This window comes from Trachemys scripta, chromosome 7 (assembly GCF_013100865.1).
Source record: "Trachemys scripta elegans isolate TJP31775 chromosome 7, CAS_Tse_1.0, whole genome shotgun sequence".
NCBI lineage: Eukaryota > Metazoa > Chordata > Testudines > Emydidae > Trachemys > Trachemys scripta.
In genome coordinates this window covers 740,715-759,653 of record NC_048304.1, presented here as the reverse complement: position 1 = coordinate 759,653, position 18,939 = coordinate 740,715, and the positions used below count along the sequence as shown (strand labels likewise).

The 18,939-nt window shown below is 65.1% G+C and overlaps 2 protein-coding genes across 2 annotated transcripts in view; one reads left to right on the top strand and one right to left on the bottom strand.

Annotated features, from left to right (window-relative positions):
- CAMK1 (calcium/calmodulin dependent protein kinase I) overlaps nucleotides 1–12,376 on the top strand; it is a 15,209-nt gene extending 2,833 nt beyond the window's left edge. The window contains exons 3-12 of the mRNA XM_034777436.1: nucleotides 5,047–5,178; nucleotides 6,565–6,639; nucleotides 7,160–7,298; nucleotides 8,918–9,044; nucleotides 9,465–9,540; nucleotides 9,749–9,861; nucleotides 10,164–10,242; nucleotides 10,464–10,551; nucleotides 11,344–11,470; nucleotides 11,609–12,376. Of these exons, the coding sequence (XP_034633327.1) occupies nucleotides 5,047–5,178; nucleotides 6,565–6,639; nucleotides 7,160–7,298; nucleotides 8,918–9,044; nucleotides 9,465–9,540; nucleotides 9,749–9,861; nucleotides 10,164–10,242; nucleotides 10,464–10,551; nucleotides 11,344–11,470; nucleotides 11,609–11,673 (1,021 nt within the window). The 3' untranslated portion in view covers nucleotides 11,674–12,376. The remainder of the gene's footprint in view (nucleotides 1–5,046; nucleotides 5,179–6,564; nucleotides 6,640–7,159; nucleotides 7,299–8,917; nucleotides 9,045–9,464; nucleotides 9,541–9,748; nucleotides 9,862–10,163; nucleotides 10,243–10,463; nucleotides 10,552–11,343; nucleotides 11,471–11,608) is intronic.
- Nucleotides 12,333–18,939, bottom strand: part of OGG1 (8-oxoguanine DNA glycosylase) — a 7,428-nt gene continuing 821 nt past the window's right edge. Inside the window, exons 2-7 of the mRNA XM_034775550.1 lie at nucleotides 18,021–18,367; nucleotides 14,652–14,831; nucleotides 14,123–14,301; nucleotides 13,626–13,773; nucleotides 13,437–13,486; nucleotides 12,333–13,280 (exon numbers count right to left, since the gene is read on the bottom strand). Coding sequence (XP_034631441.1) covers nucleotides 12,984–13,280; nucleotides 13,437–13,486; nucleotides 13,626–13,773; nucleotides 14,123–14,301; nucleotides 14,652–14,831; nucleotides 18,021–18,367 — 1,201 coding nt within the window. The 3' untranslated portion in view covers nucleotides 12,333–12,983. The remainder of the gene's footprint in view (nucleotides 13,281–13,436; nucleotides 13,487–13,625; nucleotides 13,774–14,122; nucleotides 14,302–14,651; nucleotides 14,832–18,020; nucleotides 18,368–18,939) is intronic.

The window sequence follows — 18,939 nt, the reverse complement described above, 5'->3', positions numbered from 1 at the left end:
GGGGCAGGGGGCTGGCTGTGGGGGGGCTCCCAGCAGGGGGCGGCTGTTGGGGGAGCTCCCAACTGCTCCAGCCCCGGCCTGTCCCAGTGGGGCACTGTGGGGAGCAGGGATGTCCCTGTGGGAGTTCTGGAGCCGTTGCTGTTTCTCCCCAGGTGGTGGCCCTGTGCCCCACCCCCCACCGTGCACACACACCCCGGTTGGCTCCAGTGGGGCTGTTGCTGGGGGGGACGGCACAGGCCGGGACGGGATGGAAACCTGCTGCCTCAAATATTAGCCCAAGGCTTGGCACTGCTGCGGGAGTGGTTGGGTCAATATTGGCAGAGCCCTTCGGTGTGCTGGTGGGGTGAGGCTGGGCTGGGGCGGGCCAGGCATCCAGCTGCGGGAGGCGGCAGGAGATCCCCTCCTGGGTGGGTACCAGCCATGTGCCCTCCTGGAGCCCACCCGGAGTGGCACTGCCAGGCTCTGCCCTGCCTGGGCCCCCATCAGGCACTCAGTGGGGCCAGTCGGCTCTCTGCTGCGGGCAGGCCGGGCTCCCTGGCTTGGCATGGCACAGCTGGTTTGGGGGCTCAGCCCGTGGAGCTGGGCGCCAGCCCGTGGGGTCTGCAGGTTGGTGCTGCAGAAGCGCTGAGGCTGGCTAAAGCTCTCACACTGGATTAATGTGTGAATTACAGGCAGGATTAGGATTATTCGACATTGGTGAGGCCTCATCTGGAATACTGTGTCCAGTTTTGGTCCCCACACTACAAGAAGGATGTGGAAAAATTGGAAAGAGTCCAGCGGAGGGCAACAAAAATGATTAGGGGTCTGGAGCACATGACTTATGAGGAGAGGCTGAGAGAACTGGGATTGTTTAGTCTCCAGAAGAGAAGAATGAGGGGGGATTTGATAGCAGCCTTCAACTACCTGAAGGGGGGTTCCAAAGAGGATGGAGCTCGGCTGTTCTCAGTGGTGGCAGATGACAGAACAAGGAGCAATGGTCTCAAGTTGCAGTGGGGGAGGTCCAGGTTGGATATCAGGAAAAACTATTTCACTAGGAGGGTGGTGAAACACTGGAATGCGTTACCTAGGGAGGTGGTGGAGTCTCCTTCCTTGGAGGTTTTTAAGGCCCGGCTTGACAAAGCCCTGGCTGGGATGATTTAGCTGGGAATTGGTCCTGCTTTGAGCAGGGGGTTGGACTAGATGACCTCTTGAGGTCCCTTCCAACTCTGATATTCTATGATTCTATTCTATGATTCTAAGTGCCTGGTCCACGCGTACCGGGCTGCTGCGTCTGGGCACTGGCCTGACTCGGGCTGTGGCCCTGCTCAGGACTGGGGCCCGGAGCCCAGCTCCCTAGGCCCCAAGACCAGGCCTGGCCCCCCTCACTTCCCCCCACGCCCTGACCCTAAACACATCCTCCCCGTGGGCGTGTCCGTTCCATGTAACCCTTCGGGGACTCTCTCGCACACCCGCTTTATTCCTGGGGAGATCCATGCAAAGCCTGCGTGGAAACCCCTCCGCTCTGAGAGCCCTCCGGTCACTCCGTCCTGCCAGGGCCCTCCAGCACTACCTCCTGGTGCCCACGCTCCCTGCCCCTGCAGCCCTCGGCTCCTGCTCTGTTCCAGTGGGCCCCAACGCTCAGAAAGCCTTCCTTTCCCTGGCCCCACTCCCTGCCGGCTGCCTGGGAGATCTGGTCTCCTTCAGCCTGGCCAGGCCTTTTAGCAGATCCCTTGCATGGCCAGGGCTGAGCCATTGCATGTTCACAGTCGCTTTGTCCTGGATCTGCTCCCGGAGCCGTCCCATGGCCCTGTCAGCAAGTGCCGGAGGCCAGGCCCCGAGCCGGAGTGCTTCAGAGAGTTCATGGAATCAGCCTTCATAAGCTCTACACAGATCCCCCAAAGCCTCCCCCCACCCCTCGACAAATGGAGCAGGGCCCCCAGTACCCCAGGGAAGCCCCCCCCCATTGAGTTACCTCCACCTAAGAGGCCCAGCGATCACACTGGTGGGCAGTGTCGGTCCGTGCACACATCTCCCGGCTGATTGGGGGGTGGGGGGGTATGGGGCAGAGTTCATGGGCCCCAGGACTTGTGGCTGCCTGCGGCAGCCATGAGCAATGTGAGCCCTGCAGGCAGGCTGTTAGCCCCACAGCTCCCCACCACCCCCAGGCTGGTCCCCGGCTCCTCCCCAGCTGCCCCTGTCCTGACGCTGTGACTGTGGGTCTGATGCCATCACCTCGCAGGCTGTGCCCAGGCCGAGCTCTGCCCAGTGGCACTCAGCACCGATGGAGCGTCCCGCTGAGAGAAGCCAGCAAGCCCAACCGAGGGCCACTGGGGCCGGCCTTAGCGGTTGGCATCTGAGTCCTCTGGGTTCAGCCCCACAACTTCCATACCCAGAACACAGCAAAGGAGTGTCCCGAAATATCCTGCCGTCAGGGTCCCACAGATGGCCCACAACAGCTCGGGCCGCTTGCTTGCGGCCAGCTGGGCGTTGCGGAGGGTGTGGGTGTTGCCGTCTCCCCCACTCAAACGACTGCCACTCCTGGGGGGAGGGGGTGGCTCTCAGAGGCACATGGGCACAGGTGCCCATGGGGTGCAGTCAGTTGCATGTAGGTCCTACTCCCCCTCGGGCCAGAGCCAGCTCCCTGGTGCATGTCCCCGGGCAGCTCTCCCCGCCAGCCCGAGCCCCGGCTGGCGAACCCCTCAGAGCCCACGCTCGGCCTGCAGGGCTTGCCTTGCTCCAGCCCCGGTGAGCACCAGTTTCGCCCTCCTGGCTGCCAGGCATAGGTCTGCTCCCCGTGGGCTGGGCACAGAGCCGGCGACATGGCTGCTGGGCAGGGGGGCTCCTACCAAAACCCTGTCTGCTGTGCTGCCCCAGAATCTCAGCTCCACCCCCCAACCCCTGCCCATGGCAGTGCCCCTCCCTGACAGAGAGCAGGAGTCACAGTGACCCCCCTGAAAGCCTGCTTCCCCCCCCACAACCCCCTCCCTCCTGCCTGTGGCCCCCTGTCCCCCCTGCCTTTAGCTGGGCAGGGAGCTCCCCACCAGGCCCCTGCTGAGTGCACCGGGCCTTGGGCCCTAGTTGTCATGGCATCTGCTCCCTGCGCTTGGTGAGCTGGCTCCCGCTGCCCCACATGTCGGGCTCTGCCCTGAGCTACTGCGGGGGGCGGGGAGGGGGTGTGAGCCGCTGGCTCCCCCTGCCCCACACGTCAGGCTCTGCCCTGAGCTACTGCGGGGGGCAGGGAGGGGGTGTGAGCCGCTGGCTCCCCGGCTCCCCCTGCCCCACACGTCAGGCTCTGCCCTGAGCTACTGCGGGGGGCAGGGAGGGGGTGTGAGCCGCTGGCTCCCCCTGCCCCACACGTCAGGCTCTGCCCTGAGCTACTGCGGGGGGCGGGGAGGGGGTGTGAGCCGCTGGCTCCCTGGCTCCCGCTGCCCCACACGTCGGGCTCTGCCCTGAGCTACTGCACTGGCAGGGTCCCCTCTGTATAATCCCCAACTCCCCTCGCACAGGGCTGGTTTGCAGGCCTCTGGGGAGCCAGGAACTGGATCAACGTACACACTGACTTCTCCCCTGAGCTGGCGTGGGGCAGTGCAGGGATCCTAGGGGCTGGGGTTTGAAAGATGGGGCAGTGCAGGAACGTCAGGGCTGGGGTTTCTGTGGGAGGGCAGTGTGGGGCTCACAGGGGACTGGGGTTACAGATGCCACAGTATTAAATAAACCATGTTTCGCTTCCTGTCCTCTCCGGAAACCTGGGCCCTGGCGGTCTCTGCCTTTTCCTGTTTACAGCCCAAGTGAGCACGTCAAAAGCTAGCTGGCCATGGGTCAGCGGCCGGCAGGCTGGAGCTGGGGCAGGAGGGCAGCCCGCTCAGCAGCACTCCAGCAGGGGTGCAGGGTACCAGCCCTTTGCCAAGTCATCCGAAGCTCCAGTCTCTCCAGATGGACTGTGCGTGAGCACCAGACCTGGCGGGGCAGAGCTTGGAATTCCTGCTAAATCCCCCCCCATCTGAGCACCGGAGCAGCCCTGCGCCGTCCTGGGCACCAGCCCATCACCTGGGCCTCTGGGTGCCGTCTCCTCCTGCCAGCCCTCCTCCCGCATTGGCCCAGCTGCCTGGCTTTGTGCCCTGGAGTGCCCCGTTCCTGGCGAGGAGGAGCGGGGTGGGAGCCTCTCCAGGGCCCAGTGGGGGCTGGGGTGGGGTGAGCCCAGTACAGCTGGTTTCCATGCGCTCCCTGGCTGGGCCTTTCCCACCTGCCAGGGGCGGCTCCGATCCGCCCTTATCTCGTGCCTGGTTCCTGGGCTGGATCAGGATGTTCTTGTGCAAACAGCCGCCCAGCCAAGCCGCGTGGCATCAGCTCGGGCAGCTCGCCTGGCTCCTGGCTCGGACTCAGGCACCTGCTACTGCTGCTTCTGAACCTGGCAGGAGAGCTCGCTGCTGGGCCCATGGCGGGGGCAGGCGCAAGAGCTCCTCTTGACTGGGATAAGTCTCCCAACACCGGGTGCGGTGCGGCTNGCCTGCGGGGGATGCGCGGGGGTGGCCCCTGGGGCAGAGTGGGGGGCAAGGGCGCAGTGCTGCCTGGCCCCCCGTGACTCGCTAGCATCCTGCTAGCCAGTCATGGAGCCCAGCCGGCCCAGGCCTGGGCTGCCCCACCTCTGGTACAGCAGTGGGAGGAGACTCAGAGCTTGGCATCTCCGAGGGCCGAGGGCCGGGCTCCTACCCCTGCTGTTTTCGGGGGAGCGGCCGGCCAGGGCCCAGAGCTGGTTCTGCTCCCAGATGGGCCCTTGGCAACAGCCCCGTGTCCCGACCCTGCCGCAGAGGGAGGGGGAAGCCCTGAGCCCAGTGCAGGGCCAGGCCCGGGTGTGACCCCCGGCGCCCCAGCTCGGGCAGCACATCTCTGCCTCCCCCTCCCCCCAGGCTTCATTCTCGGCTAGAAATAGCTGGGGTTTCCGGCCGTTACCATGCCAACCGCAGCCAGCTGTGCTTCTCACGCCTGGGCGGCTCCCCCCCAGAGCGCCCCCTGGCGGCTCAGCCCTGCCCCTCGGGGCTGGCCCCAGCTCACCCCCTTTCTCCCCAGGGGAGCCTTCTCCGAGGTGGTGCTCGCTGAGGAGAAGAGGAGCCGGAAGCTGGTGGCCATTAAGTGCATTGCCAAGAAGGCCCTGGAGGGGAAGGAGACCAGCCTGGAGAACGAGATCGCCGTCCTGCACAAGTAGGTGCTGCCGCTACGGGCAGCGTGACTGCCGGGCTCTGCATGCGCCCGTGGGTGCAGGGCTGGCCTGGCTCACCCCCAGTGAGTGTGCGCCTTTGTGAGTGACCGTCCCTCCCGCAGCCGGGCAGCTCCGGCTCTGCACCAGCCCTGCTTGTGCCACGCGGGGCCAGAGTCTCCTCTGGCGGGTCGCTCTCAGAGCTCTGCCACAGCCAGACATCTGGGCCACTTATCAGAGTCTTTCTAAAAATAACCCCGGGCGGGAGCCTCGTGATGTCCCTGCCGCGCCTGAGCCAGCTGTGTCCCGGGACTCCTGGGCGAGCTGCCCGCCTGGCCAAGGCCCAGCTGCCACACCCCTAATCCCCCCGCTGTTGGGCTGGGGGGGGCAGCGGGCAACCCTCTGGCAGCAGGTTCGAGTGGGGCCTGGAGCTGCTCTGCAGGCTGGCGCGGCTGGGCCCAGGGCCGGCAGGAGGAGTGGGGGGTGTCTGCTGCATGGTGCCTGGGCTGGGCCGCCCCTAGGTAGGCCTGGCAGCCTACAGAGCTGCGTTTGGGCCCCTCTGGGTCCCAGGAGCTGGGGCAGGACAGTCCTGGCCATGTGCCCTCCTGCTCCCGCGCCCGGGCACCATGGGCCAGGCTGGGGAGCCTTCTGCCCCAGGGCATTCCTGCGGGGCAGGCCGCTGCCTCAGGTGGTGGGGTGCAGAGAGACCCCTGCGCCCCATCTCTGGTCCATGGGAGGAGACCTGTGGTGCCCAGGAGTTACCCCCTGGCTGCTCTGTGCCCCAGGATGCAGCTGGGGGACTGGCTGGGCTGCAGGACCTGGGGCCGGGCTGCGCTGTTGCCCGGCCTCACGTGGGCTGTGACGGCTGAAGCCTCTGTCCGTGGAGGAGCGAACAGCACCCCAGTGCAGGGCCTGGTGTCTGCGACGGCTGGCTCCTTCATCGCTTCCCCTGCAGCCCCCGTCTCACCCACGGCCCCCCTGTCTCCAGCACCCCCATCAGCAGGCTCCCTGTCTCCCACACAGCACCCTAATCTCCAGCCTACCCACCTCCAGCCCCTCATCTCCATGACCCCCCCATGGTCTCCCCGTCTTGCCCGCGGCCCCCTTGTCTCCAGCCTACCCATATCCAGCCCCCCATCTCCACCGTGGCCCCATTTCCAGCTCCCCTATGGCCCCCCATCTCCTCCACGGCCCCCCTGTCTCCAGCCTACTCATCTCCAGCCCCCCGTCTCACCCACAGCCCCCCGTCTTCAGCACCCCCATCACCAACCTCCCTGTATCCCCTGCAGCCCTCCTATCTACAGCTCCCCATCTTCAGCCCTCCCATCCTCCCCACAGCGTCCCTGTCTCCAGCCCCCATCTCATAAGCTGCCCCCCCATCTTTCTTTCAGGATCAAGCACCCCAACATTGTGGCTTTGGATGACATTTACGAGAGTGGGGGTCACCTCTATCTCATCATGCAGCTGTGAGTGGGGGAAGGGGGCTCCCTGGCTGGCAGAGCGGGGAGGGGATGTGCTTGTGTTGGTGCTGGAGACAGCTGTCGTGGGGGCTAGTCCCTGACACACGCACGTCGCACGGCCGGGGCGGGGGCTAGTCCCTGACACACGCACGTCGCACGGCCGGGGCGGGGGCTAGTTCCTGACACATGCGTGTCCCACGGCCGGGGCGGGGGCTAGTCCCTGACATACACGTCCCACGGCCGGGGCGGGGGCTAGTCCCTGACATACACGTCCCACGGCCGGGGCGGGGGCTAGTCCCTGACAAACGCGCGTCCCACGGCCGGGGCGGGGGCTAGTCCCTGACACACGCGCGTCCCAAGGCTGGGGTGGGGACTAGTCCCTGACACACGCGCGTCCCAAGGCTGGGGTGGGGGCTAGTCCCTGACACATGCGCGTCCCACGGCCGGGGCGGGGGCTAGTCCCTGACACACGCGCGTCCCACGGCCGGGGCGGGGGCTGACCCGAAGCTCTCCCTGCCACCTGCAGTGTCTCAGGCGGGGAGCTCTTTGATCGGATTGTGGAGAAGGGATTCTACACGGAGCGGGATGCCAGCCAGCTGATCCGGCAGATCCTGGACGCCGTGCGGTACCTGCACGACATGGGCATTGTGCACCGGGACCTGAAGGTGAGCCAGCGTCTGCCCGCATGGCACTGCTAAACGCAAGCAGTTGAGTCGCCAAAGCATCGCTGGCAAGTGCCTGCACCAGGTCTGCCAAGGCGTCACCAAAGGCCTGTCCCGGAGCCTGTGCGGGGGAGGCTGAGCCGCAGGTCAGGGCTGATGTGCCTTCCACACCCGGCAGCAGCTCTGCCTCCCTCCCCCGGGACGGGCACAGCGGGGTCTCCCCAGCCTCTGTGTGGGTTGTGAGGCTCGTGTTCCAGCTGTGTGGGCCGTGCCGCTGCGCGGTGCCTGGGGGCGGCTGCTGTGTCCTGCAGGGAGGGGTCTGCGAGTGCCTGGCCCTGCTGGCAGCTGGCTGCGTTGTTGGCCCCACACTCGCTCGGCAGTGCGGGTGCGAAGGGCGGCCCAAAGGGCTGGGGAGGGGAGCCGGCTGGCAGGCCGGGAGCTCCCGGGACGAGGGATCTGTTTGCAGGTGGTGTGTCCCAGCTGCCCAGTGGAACAGGCCAGGGGCTGCTGCCGGAGAGTTTTATGACGGTTGCCTGTAGTGGTTTCCAGACAGCACAAGGGCGTGTGGAGCTGCCTTCACAGCGATCCGGGGCCCGTCTCGTCAGTCTGGACTTTCCGAAATACCCTGGCTTCCGTTTGTCCCGGGGTGCCCTGCAGGGCGCGTTGGTTTCTCTGCAGACGCCAGAGGTGCCAGCCATGGGCAAGCGGCAGCCGATTCGTCTCCCAGGGCGGGCCAGGCTCAGCGCTCACGAGGCTGGTTTGGGCTCCAAGTGGCGCAGGGAGTGCGCCGGTCGAGAAGGTTGCCCAGCGCTCCTGATTTCCGTGGCGTGTAACTTTGCCAGGCTGCTCCTATCCCAGCCCCTTCCCAGGTCACGGGGCTGCCTCCAGCAGAACGGCCCAGCCGCTCCCGAGAACGAGCTGCGGGCAACAGGTGCCTCGTGCAGCCTCGTGCTCTGGGGCCAAGGGGGCTCTGCCCATCTTGGGAGCCCGGCCCAAGTGTGCTGTGTTCTGAGCCGCAGAAGAGTTCTGGTCTCGCGAGCTCAGTGAGACGGCGAGTGTCTGCGAAATTCCCCAAAGCTCCCATTTGCACTGCGCATGCTCCAGCCCCTTCCACGCCCTCCCTGTGCCTCTTCCCCGACCCCAGAGCGGCCGAGTGCCCGGTGCTGGGTTGAGGGTCTGAGCAGGACGGCCCCTGCCATATTTCTCTGCAGCCCGGGCCCGGGCCCTACACTGCTGGCCTGGGGACTCAGCGCCCCCTGCTGGAGCCTGGGCAGGCTGACTCGACTGCCACAGTGGGAGGCAGGGGGAGGGGAGGAGATTGGAGGGCTAGGAGCAGGGCTAATGGGGGACAGAAGGCTGGTAGGGATGGGAACAAATGGGCAGGCGGGGATTGTGGCAGGGGACCAGGGCAGGAGGTGAGGCCATGGGGCAGGGCCGGGGCACGGCTGAGATCATGGTAAGGCCAGGACGTGAGGGCAGGCAGGAAATGTGCTGTGTGGGGCGCACAGGACAGGCCCTGTCACGCTTGGGGAAGGATGTGGGGGGAAGGGCGGGGCCTGGGCTGGGGTGGGCTGTGGGGCTGGAGCCACCCAGGCCCTGGCTGACCCCCTGGCTCGGTGCAGCCCGAGAACCTGCTCTATTACAGCCCGGACCCGGACTCCAAGATCATGATCAGCGACTTCGGCCTGTCGAAGATCGAGGGCTCTGGCAGTGTCATGTCCACGGCCTGCGGGACCCCTGGCTACGTGGGTGAGTGACGGCGGGGGGCAGGGAGCCTGCCCCGCCTGCACTTTCCTGGGGAGGAGGCGGTTCTGCCCCGTGTTGGGGTTCCCTGTCGGGGGAGGCAGTTCTGCCCCGCGTTGGGGTTCCGTGTCGGGGGGTTCTACCCTGTGTGGGGTTCCCTGTCGCGGGAGGGGGTTCTGCCCTGTGTTGGGGTTCCCTGTCGGGGGAGGCGGTTCTGCCCCGCGTTGGGGTTCTGTGTTGGGGGGGTTCTACCCTGCATGGGGGTTCCCTGTCAGGGGAGGGGGTTCTGCTCCGTGTTGGGGTTCCCTGTCGCAGGAGGGGGTTCTGCCCTGCATTGGGGTTCCCTGTCGGGGGGGGGGTGTCGTGTAATTAACTCTTTCGAAGGAGACCAAGCCCCATCCTCACGGCTGCCCCCCTCTCCCGCAGCCCCGGAGGTGTTGGCGCAGAAGCCCTACAGCAAGGCTGTGGATTGCTGGTCCATTGGTGTCATCGCCTACATCCTGTAGGTACTGCGGGGCTGGGGGGGCGGGGGGGCGTAGGGATCTGGGGATCCCCCTGGACTGGGTGGGTACATGCCCTGGATCCCTCCTGTGATTTCCCCCCCCAGGCTGTGCAGTTACCCCCGTCTCTCACTCCCCCCCCCGACTGTGCGGGTCCGCCCCCATCTCTCACTTCCTCCCCCCCAGCAGTGATCTCTCTCTCCCCCCCAGGCTGTGTGGTTACCCCCCCTTCTACGACGAGAACGATGCAAAGCTCTTTGAGCAGATCTTGCGGGCCGAGTACGAATTCGACTCGCCCTACTGGGATGACATCTCTGAGTCAGGTGCGCAGGGCTTGGGTGCTGCTTCCCCCACGGGCTCCAGGGACGCCCAGTGTGTATGTGGGCAGGGGCCGGCCTGGCCCGCGGCGACGTGGGGGGGCTGCGGGGAGGCTAGGCAGGGGCCGGCCTGGCCCGCGGCGACGTGGGGGGGCTGTGGGGAGGCTGGGCAGGGGCCGGCCTGGCCAGTGGTGACGTGGGGGGGCTGTGGGGAGGCTGGGCAGGGGGCAGTGACGTGGGGGGGCTGCTGGGAGGCTGGGCAGTGGCTGGCGGTTGCCATGATGGGTCTTTATTCTCTCTGGTTCTAGCCAAAGATTTCATCCAGCACTTAATGGAGAAGGATTCCAGCAAGCGCTTCACATGTGAGCAGGCCCTGCAGCACCCCTGGTAAGGGCCCATCCTGTGTGTCTCCCCGGGGGGTCCCCGTTGACAAACTACCCCACCCGAGGGCGTCCCTGGAGTGGGGCAGGGACTGTCCCTCCACAGCCAGGGGCTTGGCCACTGCCGGGTCGTTCTGCCCCCGGCCTTGCCTGTTCAGCAGTGGGGGTGGGGGAGCTGCCAGGATCCTGCCTCCCTGGGCACCAACCCCCCCTCTGTGCCCGTCTCAGGATCGCCGGCGACACTGCGCTGGACAAGAACATCCACCAGTCTGTCAGTGAACAGATCCAAAAGAACTTCGCCAAGAGCAAGTGGAAAGTGAGTGTCTTGTCCCCCCGCCTCACCCAGCGACCCACAGCTACGCCACCCCAACCCTGGCAGCTTCCAACGCCAGCCCTGGCCTCTGCCAGCGGGGGCGCTGTGGGGGGAGCCCTGGGTGCTCCCAGCAGGCGGCGCTGGTTGTGGGGGGGGAGCTCTGGGTGCTCCCAGCAGGGGACACTGGAGGGAGGGGGGAGCTCTGGGTGCTCCCAGCAGGGGGCGCTGTGGGGGGGGGGGGGGGGGGGCGGGTGCTGGGAGGGGGGGGGGAGGTCTGGGTGCTCCCAGCAGGGGGTGCTGTGGCAGCACTTGCTGGGCCCTACCAAATTCATCCTCCATTTTGGTCAATTTCAGTCATAGGATTTTAAAAATTGTAAATTTCATGATTTCAGCTCTTTAAATCTGAAATGTCGGGTGCTGTAATTGTGGGGTCCTGACCCACACCGGAGTCGTGGAGGGGGCTGCGGTATTGCCACCCCTACGTCTGTGCCGCTGCCTGCGGGGCTGGGCAGACAGCGCAGAACTAAGGGTGGCAATACCACAGTCCCCCTAAAATAACCTTGTGACCCCCCCCTGCAATTCCCTTTGGGGTCAGGACCCCCAGTGTGAGCAATGCGGGTCTCCCCTGTGAAATCTGTACTGTAGGGTAGACGCACACCAAAGACCAGTTTTCACGCTCTGTGACGTGCTTTTCATGGCCATGGATTTAGTAGGGCCCTACTCCTGTGCCTTTGGTGCCCTGGGGCTGGCGCCGTTCGCGGCACCCGTTCACACTGCCCCTCTGTCCTGGTGCAGCAAGCGTTCAATGCCACCGCCGTGGTGAGACACATGAGGAAGCTGCAGCTTGGAACCAGCCAGGAAGGACCCGGGCAAACCACTCCAACCAGCCCCTGCGATCTGCTGGAGGCTGGCGCCAGCAACGGTGAGTCGCCAGGCCGGGGACAGCGAATTGGGTGGGCCCTGTTGGCTAGGGCTCGATCCCCCTGTCCAGCCCCGTGCCAAGCGGCGCCAAGTCCCCAGGCAGGAACGCTGCGTCTGACGGCCTCTTCTCTCCCGGCAGGGTCAGACTCCAGGGGCTGTGACAGGTCGCTGGGGCCCAGCTCTCACCGCCCCCCCCAGGACTGACGGCACCCAGCATGGCCCTACCTCGCCAGCACTGCCCCACGGGGGCTCTGGCCTCGGGGACGACCTGCACGGGGTGGGTGGCGCTGGCGTCTCATTGCGGTGGCTGCCATGTGCCAAGCCGGGCGACTGGACGCAGCCCTGGCAGGCCCCAGCAGAGAGCTGGCCTGGGACTGAGACTCCGGCGGAGACAGCAACAGCAGCTGGCGCTTGGGGCACAGCCGCCCCCCTGCAGGGTCCAGGCTAGGAACCCAGCATTTCCCCTGGGGCAGAGCCAGGGCCCAGCCTCCCTGGGGGCCACGCCTGGGCTAGGCACACTGATCCCCCTAGGCTGGGGCTTGCATGTACTTGCTCACGCCACTTCAGCCCCCTTCCCTCCCTCCGCTCCACAGACGGGAGCTCAGGTACCAGGGGAGCTGGGGCTTGCGCTCTGGCCAGACCCCCAGCAAGGGGCCCTGAGCAGGCTACATGCCTAGCTCCACTGCGGGGGGTAGGGCTTAGTGCAGCCAAGCTGCAGGGTGACTGGCTGGGGCTGGGCTCTGCCGTGGAACAAGGGGCCGGTTCACCTAGCTGCAGCCCCCACTTCTAGCCCCTGATCCTGCCCCTCACACCCACGTCCCCCGCCCCTCCCCGCATGGTCAAGCAGAATTTCCACGCAAGGCTGTTTCTACGTTGACGCTTGTATTAAAGGAAAGCAGCAAATGCAGCCTGGCGGCTTTGCTCACTGGGGCCCTGGCCAGGGGGATGAATTCCCCCCACCCACTCGCACTGTGGCCGGGCCAAGGCAAGGCTCTTCTGGGTCGGTGCCCCAGGCCCCCCAGCCTGTGACATGGGGGTTGACCCAAGGGGGAGGGTGAATGAGTGCACATGGGAACCCTCGGCAGACCCCGCAAGGCAGGCTGGCAGTGTGCGCCTCCCAGTGCCAGGCCCTCCAGCTCTGGGAAGCGCAGCTGGGTTACAGCCATAAGGAAGGGCCCAAGCCCGGCTCACGTGGGCTCTCCCCCACACTCAAGCCACGCTGTGTTCGTCAAAGGTCGGCAGCTGCGCCACACCGGCTTCCTCAGTGGGTGGTTGTGCTGAGCCAAGCTGGGCGGGTACTGGGCCTTTCGCCCTGGTGGGTGCCATATCACTGCTCCAGCCTGGCCTATAAACATGCACTGAGCCACCCTCCCCCCCGTTTCACCTCCAGCTGCTCTGGATGCTGATAGTCTACGTTACGGACTGGTCCATACACCCAGCCGGGCACAGCCCTGGAGAGAGGCTGTAACGGGGCCCCACCTGCTCTGTTATCTCCCCTCCCCCAGCAGCACAGCTCAGTGCCCAGCCCCCTGTGGGGAGGGGCCGGGGCTGGTGCAGCACTTTTCCCCATGGGGCCGCTTCTGGCTGGCCCCACGGTGGCATTTGCCAGTCTGGGCACAAGGGGCTGGAGCTGCTTCTGTGCACAGAGTCCCTGTGGCCCCAGGCGAAGCCAAGTCCTGCCCCCCTGCTTCCAGGGCAGCGGTGGGTCTGCAATGGGCCGGAGAAGCCACTGTTGGGGCTGGGCCCCCCTTCATGCCGACGCTTGTGCCAGGGTTCTGCCGGAACGTCTTTAAATCAGCACAGAAGAGAACCTGCGAGACAGGGAGAGATGGGGAGCTTGGGGGTGGAGAGGGCGTGCCCAGCCGTGGGAAGGGGGATCTGACCTTGTGGGCTGCCCCTCTCTGCAGGCCAGGCCCGTGTCTGCGGGGAGGGGGGCCCTCTGGGGACATGGCCTGGGCACTACTCACCGCCTGCGCCCAGCCTGCGTAGGGCCCCCACAGCTGCCGGAAAAAGTCTCCTGAGAAGAGAAAATTCCAGTGAAGGGGGGGAGCAGCCCCTGGGCCACATGGCCTCCCTACACCCTCTCCTTGCTGAGCTGCTCCCCAGGGAGGAGCCCAGCACGACACACCCCCCGCCGCCCCCCCCCCGGCACTCACCGAGCTCACTGTACACGCGCATCGTCACGCTCCGGGCACCTGAGCTCGGCTCCAGGCTGTAGTCCCGCCGGGCGATCTGCCACACGTGGGTGTCCACGGGCACGGCCTCTGCCTTGTCCAGTGCCATCAGGCACACGCAGTCTGCCACCTGCCCCGGGGGAGGGGGGGGGAGGGTCAGGCCCCAGCCATCAGTGCCCTCCACACCCACTTGCCCCCTCCCCCAGCCATCAGAGCCCCCCACCTGCCCCCCACCGCCATCAGCACCACCCTGCCCCTCTCCCCCAGCGCCCCTCACCCGCCCCCACCCTGCCATCAGCACCCCCCACCCCCACATGCCCCCCCCTCCCCCAGCCCGCTACATTGAGCTGCTCCTGCCATTCACATCCCCTGTGCCCCAGCCCGCTGCAGGATGGGGCCCTGTTCCCTGGCCGCCACGCGAGGGCTGAGGTGAAAGGAGCCAGGTGCCTGCGCCGAGCCCCTGGGGGCCCAGCACTCACCTTGGCCCCCACGCCAGGCAGGGCGCACAGCAGCCTCCTGGCCTCTGGGTACGGGGTGCTGCGCAGCTGGTGCAACCCCTCGGCCCCAAACTGCCTCAGCACGGCCTGGGCGCTCTGGCTCACAAACTTCGCCCGGTAGCCAAAGCCCAGAGCCCGGAGCCGTCGCTCAGCATCAGCCCCTGCACCAGAACAGCAGGTCAGCCATGGGGCGGGGGCTGGGCTGTCAGGGGGTGGGGGTGGGCCAGGAGGGGGCGGGGGCTAGGCTGACGGTTGGGGGGACAGACACCGGGGGGGTGGTACAAGGGGGTCGGAGCTGAGCTGCTGGCCCGGAGGCGGGTACAAGGAGGTGGCCGTGGGGCTACCAGCCAGTGTGGGAGGGCAGGCGGGGGTGGGCGCAGGGTTGCCAGCCGGCGTTGGGGGGCAGACGCGGAGCTGCCAGCCGGCGTGGGGGGGGGGGGGGGGGGGGGGAGGAGGGGGCAGATGGGGGGCTGCCAGCGGGGGGGGGGGGGGAGGGGCAGGACATACTCACCAGCTAGGGCCTGCAGCGAGGGGAAGGCGTGGTACGGCTCCCCATCCAGCTGGCAGAGGTGGCGCCCAAAGGCCCGGCAGAGGCGCTCAATCATGCCCGTGATGCGCGCCAGGTGGTTGTTGGAGGTGCAGAGGAAGGAGAAGAGACACTCGACGGGGTCCTGGCGCAGCACGCGGATGCCTGCAGGCCAGAGGGCAGCCTCAGACAGGGAAGGTGCTGCCTGGCCTCCACATGGCAATGCCACGCAAAGCCCTGTAGCCACCACCCCTCCCTGGGGCCGGCACCAAATACCCCAGCAGGACTCAGGCCCCCACAGCCTGGGCAGGCCCCAGCCCAACTCCTCGCGCCGGGCAGGAGCCAAGGTCCGCCCCAGTCGCAGGACCAGCATTCAGCAGGGCACGGCACAGCCGGGGCTCCACACACCCCAGACTGTCCGCCACCTCCTCCCTCGGCCTCTGGCCTTTACAAAGACTGGCTGAGCCGAGAGATGTGACTACCAGACCCTGCGCCCCGGCCCGCTGAGCACCCCAACCCTGCACAGGGCCCCTGGAGCAGAGGAAGGGTCTCTCAGCACCGCCCCTCCAAGAGCTCCCCCCTTGCAATGGGCCCAAGCGGCAGGGCATCTGGTACACTGCTCGGGTAGCACATGGCGCAACAGGGCCAGGGACTCACCTCTGTCAGCGGTTACGCTACACTGACAGGGCATGCCTGGGCGGGCTGACAACGTCCGCCTCTGCAGAGCACATGCTAACAGATCGTCTTGGCCCTACCGCTCCAAGCCGGGGGACAGGAGACAGAGGCAGGGACTTGCCAAGTAGCAGCAGATGAGACTGGAATCCAGCTCGCAGCCCTGTGCCCAGCAGGTTCCTACGGGACTCGGGGGAAATGCATGAGCTGGGTTATCTGTGCGAGACGTGATGCCCGTTTGTTTCCCCCCCGACTACTCCGAGACCCCTGCTGCCCTGAGTGAGCCAAGGCAGCCAGACACCCAGGGCAGTCAGCACTGGGGTCGGGGAGGCACACGGCTGCCCACAGCAATGCTAACTCACTGTGACATGCACCAAGGGACAGGAATGAAGATGGTGCCAGAACTGCAGTGGGGAGCTGGTGCTGCCAAACAGCTGATGCCCCACAACTAAGGAAGATTATGATTGAAATTGATCAGAAGGAAAAATGGAGACAGAAAAAAATTAACAAATTGGGAGTTCTTCAAGAAGAGTTAATCAATGGCCAAAATGCCACGATTCTACAAGTGAGAAAGGACAACTTTGTTAGGAGGCCTTCCTGGTTCAGTGGTGAAGTGAAGGCAGCAATTAGAAATAAAAAAAACTATATATAACAAATGGGAAAAAGAGGAAACAGATGGCAATTTATATAAATTTAAAGTTTTGAAATGTAGAAAATTAATAAGGGAAAAATCCATGGCTGGCAAGAATAAGGAGTTTTTGAGTATATTATGAATAAAAGAAAGAACAATAGTATAAACCTGGCTAGACAGAGATGGTAAAACTGGTTATGATGCGGAAAAGGCAGAAGTGTTCATTAAATATAACTGTTCTGTGTTTGGAAAGAAGCATATCATGTCACATGAGGATGATGAAGTACTTTCCAGTCCATTAGCAATTTAGGAGGTTGTTAAACAACATCTACTAGGGACAAATGTTTAAATCAGCAAGTCTAGAAAACTGGCTCTCAAGAGTCGTAAGAGAGCTGACTGAGGAGATCTCTGGGCTACTGATGTTACTTTTAAATAAATCTTGGACTAGCTGGGAAATTCCAGAAGACAAGACGAGTGCTAAGGGCAGGTCAATATTCAAAAAGGGCAAGTGGGATATCACCTGACATCAACCCCGGGGCAAAATAATGGAAAAGTTGATACGGGATTCAACTAGCAAGGAATGAAAGGGTGAATATGATCAATGCCAGCCCACGGTGTTTGGGACACATGGCACATGGCATTCTTTTAGGAGCTTCCACGTTTGGCCGATAAATGTAACTGTTGTAAGGCGTTTGCCTTAGTACTGCAGAGCTGTCTGCTTCAAATATTTGTCCTGTACTATCTCAATACGGTACCTGTTGCCTGGGGTAAGCCCTGGCTAACTGCCAGCTCTCCCAGAGCAGGCGTCAATGGGGGACCACCATCGAATGGGGGCATTTCTAGTGGGCTTCCCCGGGAGTCAGCGTGAGCCTGACGCTGTTCAGCATGCCCATCGCCCCCCGGGCAGGAAATCTACAATCCCGGCTGACCGCGGACTGAGGGAGGGTAAATCTGCGGAGCCGGGCAGGTGTGTGGCTCACTAGGTCCATTCCCACAAAACGTGCGTTAGCTCAGCCTGGCAAGTTGGACATCGCGGGCCAAGGAACGCTGGCCCCCCACAGAGGGGGGACAGTGTGCTGGGAAGCAGGGAGACTGGAAGGGATCAAGACCTATGGGATTGGGTCCTGCAGGCAAGAAAGGCCCCCCTGGAGCTTAGGCCTGGCCTTACCACCTGGGAAACTGACCCAGAGCCCACCAGGTATAAATAAATTAATGGAGATATCCCATCTCCGAGAACTGGAAGGGACCTTGAAAGGTCACTGAGTCCAGCCCCCTGCCTTCACTAGCAGGACCAAGTACTGATTTTGCCCCAGATCCCTAAGTGGCCCCCTCAAGGATTGAGCTCACAACCCTGGGTTTCGTAGACCAATGCTCAAACCACTGAGCTATCCACGTTACCAGGGCCCTGCTCCTGGGTGCCCCTCAGACAGAGCCCCTGGGCTGGTGCAGCACAGTGTGACATGGGAGAAGCAGGTGGTGAGGAAGGGTGCCGAGGCCCTGCCGGAGGGGCAGCACCCTGACACCCCCCCCACTCAGCCTTGGGCACCCAGAGCAGAACAGAACAGCTGGGAAGAGCCACGAACCAATCAGGAGCCAGCAGGCATGTGGCGAGGGCTGGCCTGCTTCCCCCGGCGGGGCTAGGCCAATGGCTCAGCCAGCCCCATTATGAGTGACTTTCACCCTGAGGGCACGGCCTAGCTGCCACGCACAGGCCAGGCAGCAGAGAAGAGGAACTGCCCTTGCCCATTGGCCATGGCATCGCTCAGGGCTCGGAGAGCAGGAGCTCTGCTGGACGAGCAGCCCCGGCCCAGATGGAAGAAGGCGCCTGTCCCCACGCCCACGTGAGCCCTCGGTGCAAGGTAGCCTGTGTCTGCACGCCAGGGTCAGCGCGCTGGAGCTCGGCCCCTCCAGCCCCCACAGCGAAAAGCACTGGCCAGAAGAAAGTCCCATCGAGACATTGCCCCTGTTCCAGTTTGCTGCCAGGTGACCCATGACATACGCGTGATCCCCCCAGCTCAGCCCTCTGCTCCGGCTGCCCGGCACCAATGTACCTGGGAAACTGGCAGCCACTTTCTGGAAGTGCGGGTCCACAGCCCCCCAGGCCTGGTACAGCCCGGCCAGGCCTACGTCCAGCTGGAAGTAGTCATGGAGGATCTGCTGGGCTTCACAGCTGCCTGCGCTGTCCAAAGCCTCCATGGCAGGGGCCTCAGGGTGCAGGCTCCCCGCTACGCCTCTTCCCCTGGGCTGCAGCTCCTGCCCCGTGGCCTTTGTGCGGCTGCCTTCCTCCTCCTCCTCCTCCTCGTGAACCGTGTACCAGAGCTGCTCCTCGGTCTGCCGGAGCTTTTTTACCCGGCCCGCCAGGACCCGGGTCCAGTGGGGGGGGCTGCGCTCCCTCCAGCTGTCACACACACGGGCCAGTCAGCGCCAGGGGGGGGCTGCCCGGCACTGCTGGGCTCCTGGCCCACCAAGGGGCCTGGATCCTCCAGCCCAGGGCCCCAGGGGCCCCCCGACTGCCCCAAGGGCTTTGCCCACGTGCTGCCAGATTCCCAATGTGGGGCAGCTCCCGGGGCAGGCACGTGCTGGCAGGACCCCAGTGCAGGGGCTGGGGCGCCGGGGGGCCAGGGCCGGGGTCTCGGGGCTGACTCCCCCGCGGAGCTGGGCACGGTCTGCACGGGGGAGGGGGGGCGGACCTCCAGGGCCCTGCTCCCCTCCCCCAACCGCCCCCTCGCTGCGGCCCCGGACCCCTCCCCCAACCACCCCGCCCCCGAACCCCTCCCCGCCCTCCGGGGCCCTCCCTCCGCCCCGCCCCCCGGGGCCCCGAACCCGCCCTCAGCTCGCCCCGCCCCCCGGATCCCTCCCCCATCTCTGCTCCCTCGCTGCGCCCCGGACCCCTCCCCCAACTACCCCGCCCCCCAGGGCCCCGGACCCCTCCCTCAGCTCCGCTCCCTCGCTGCGCCCCCCGGGGCCCCG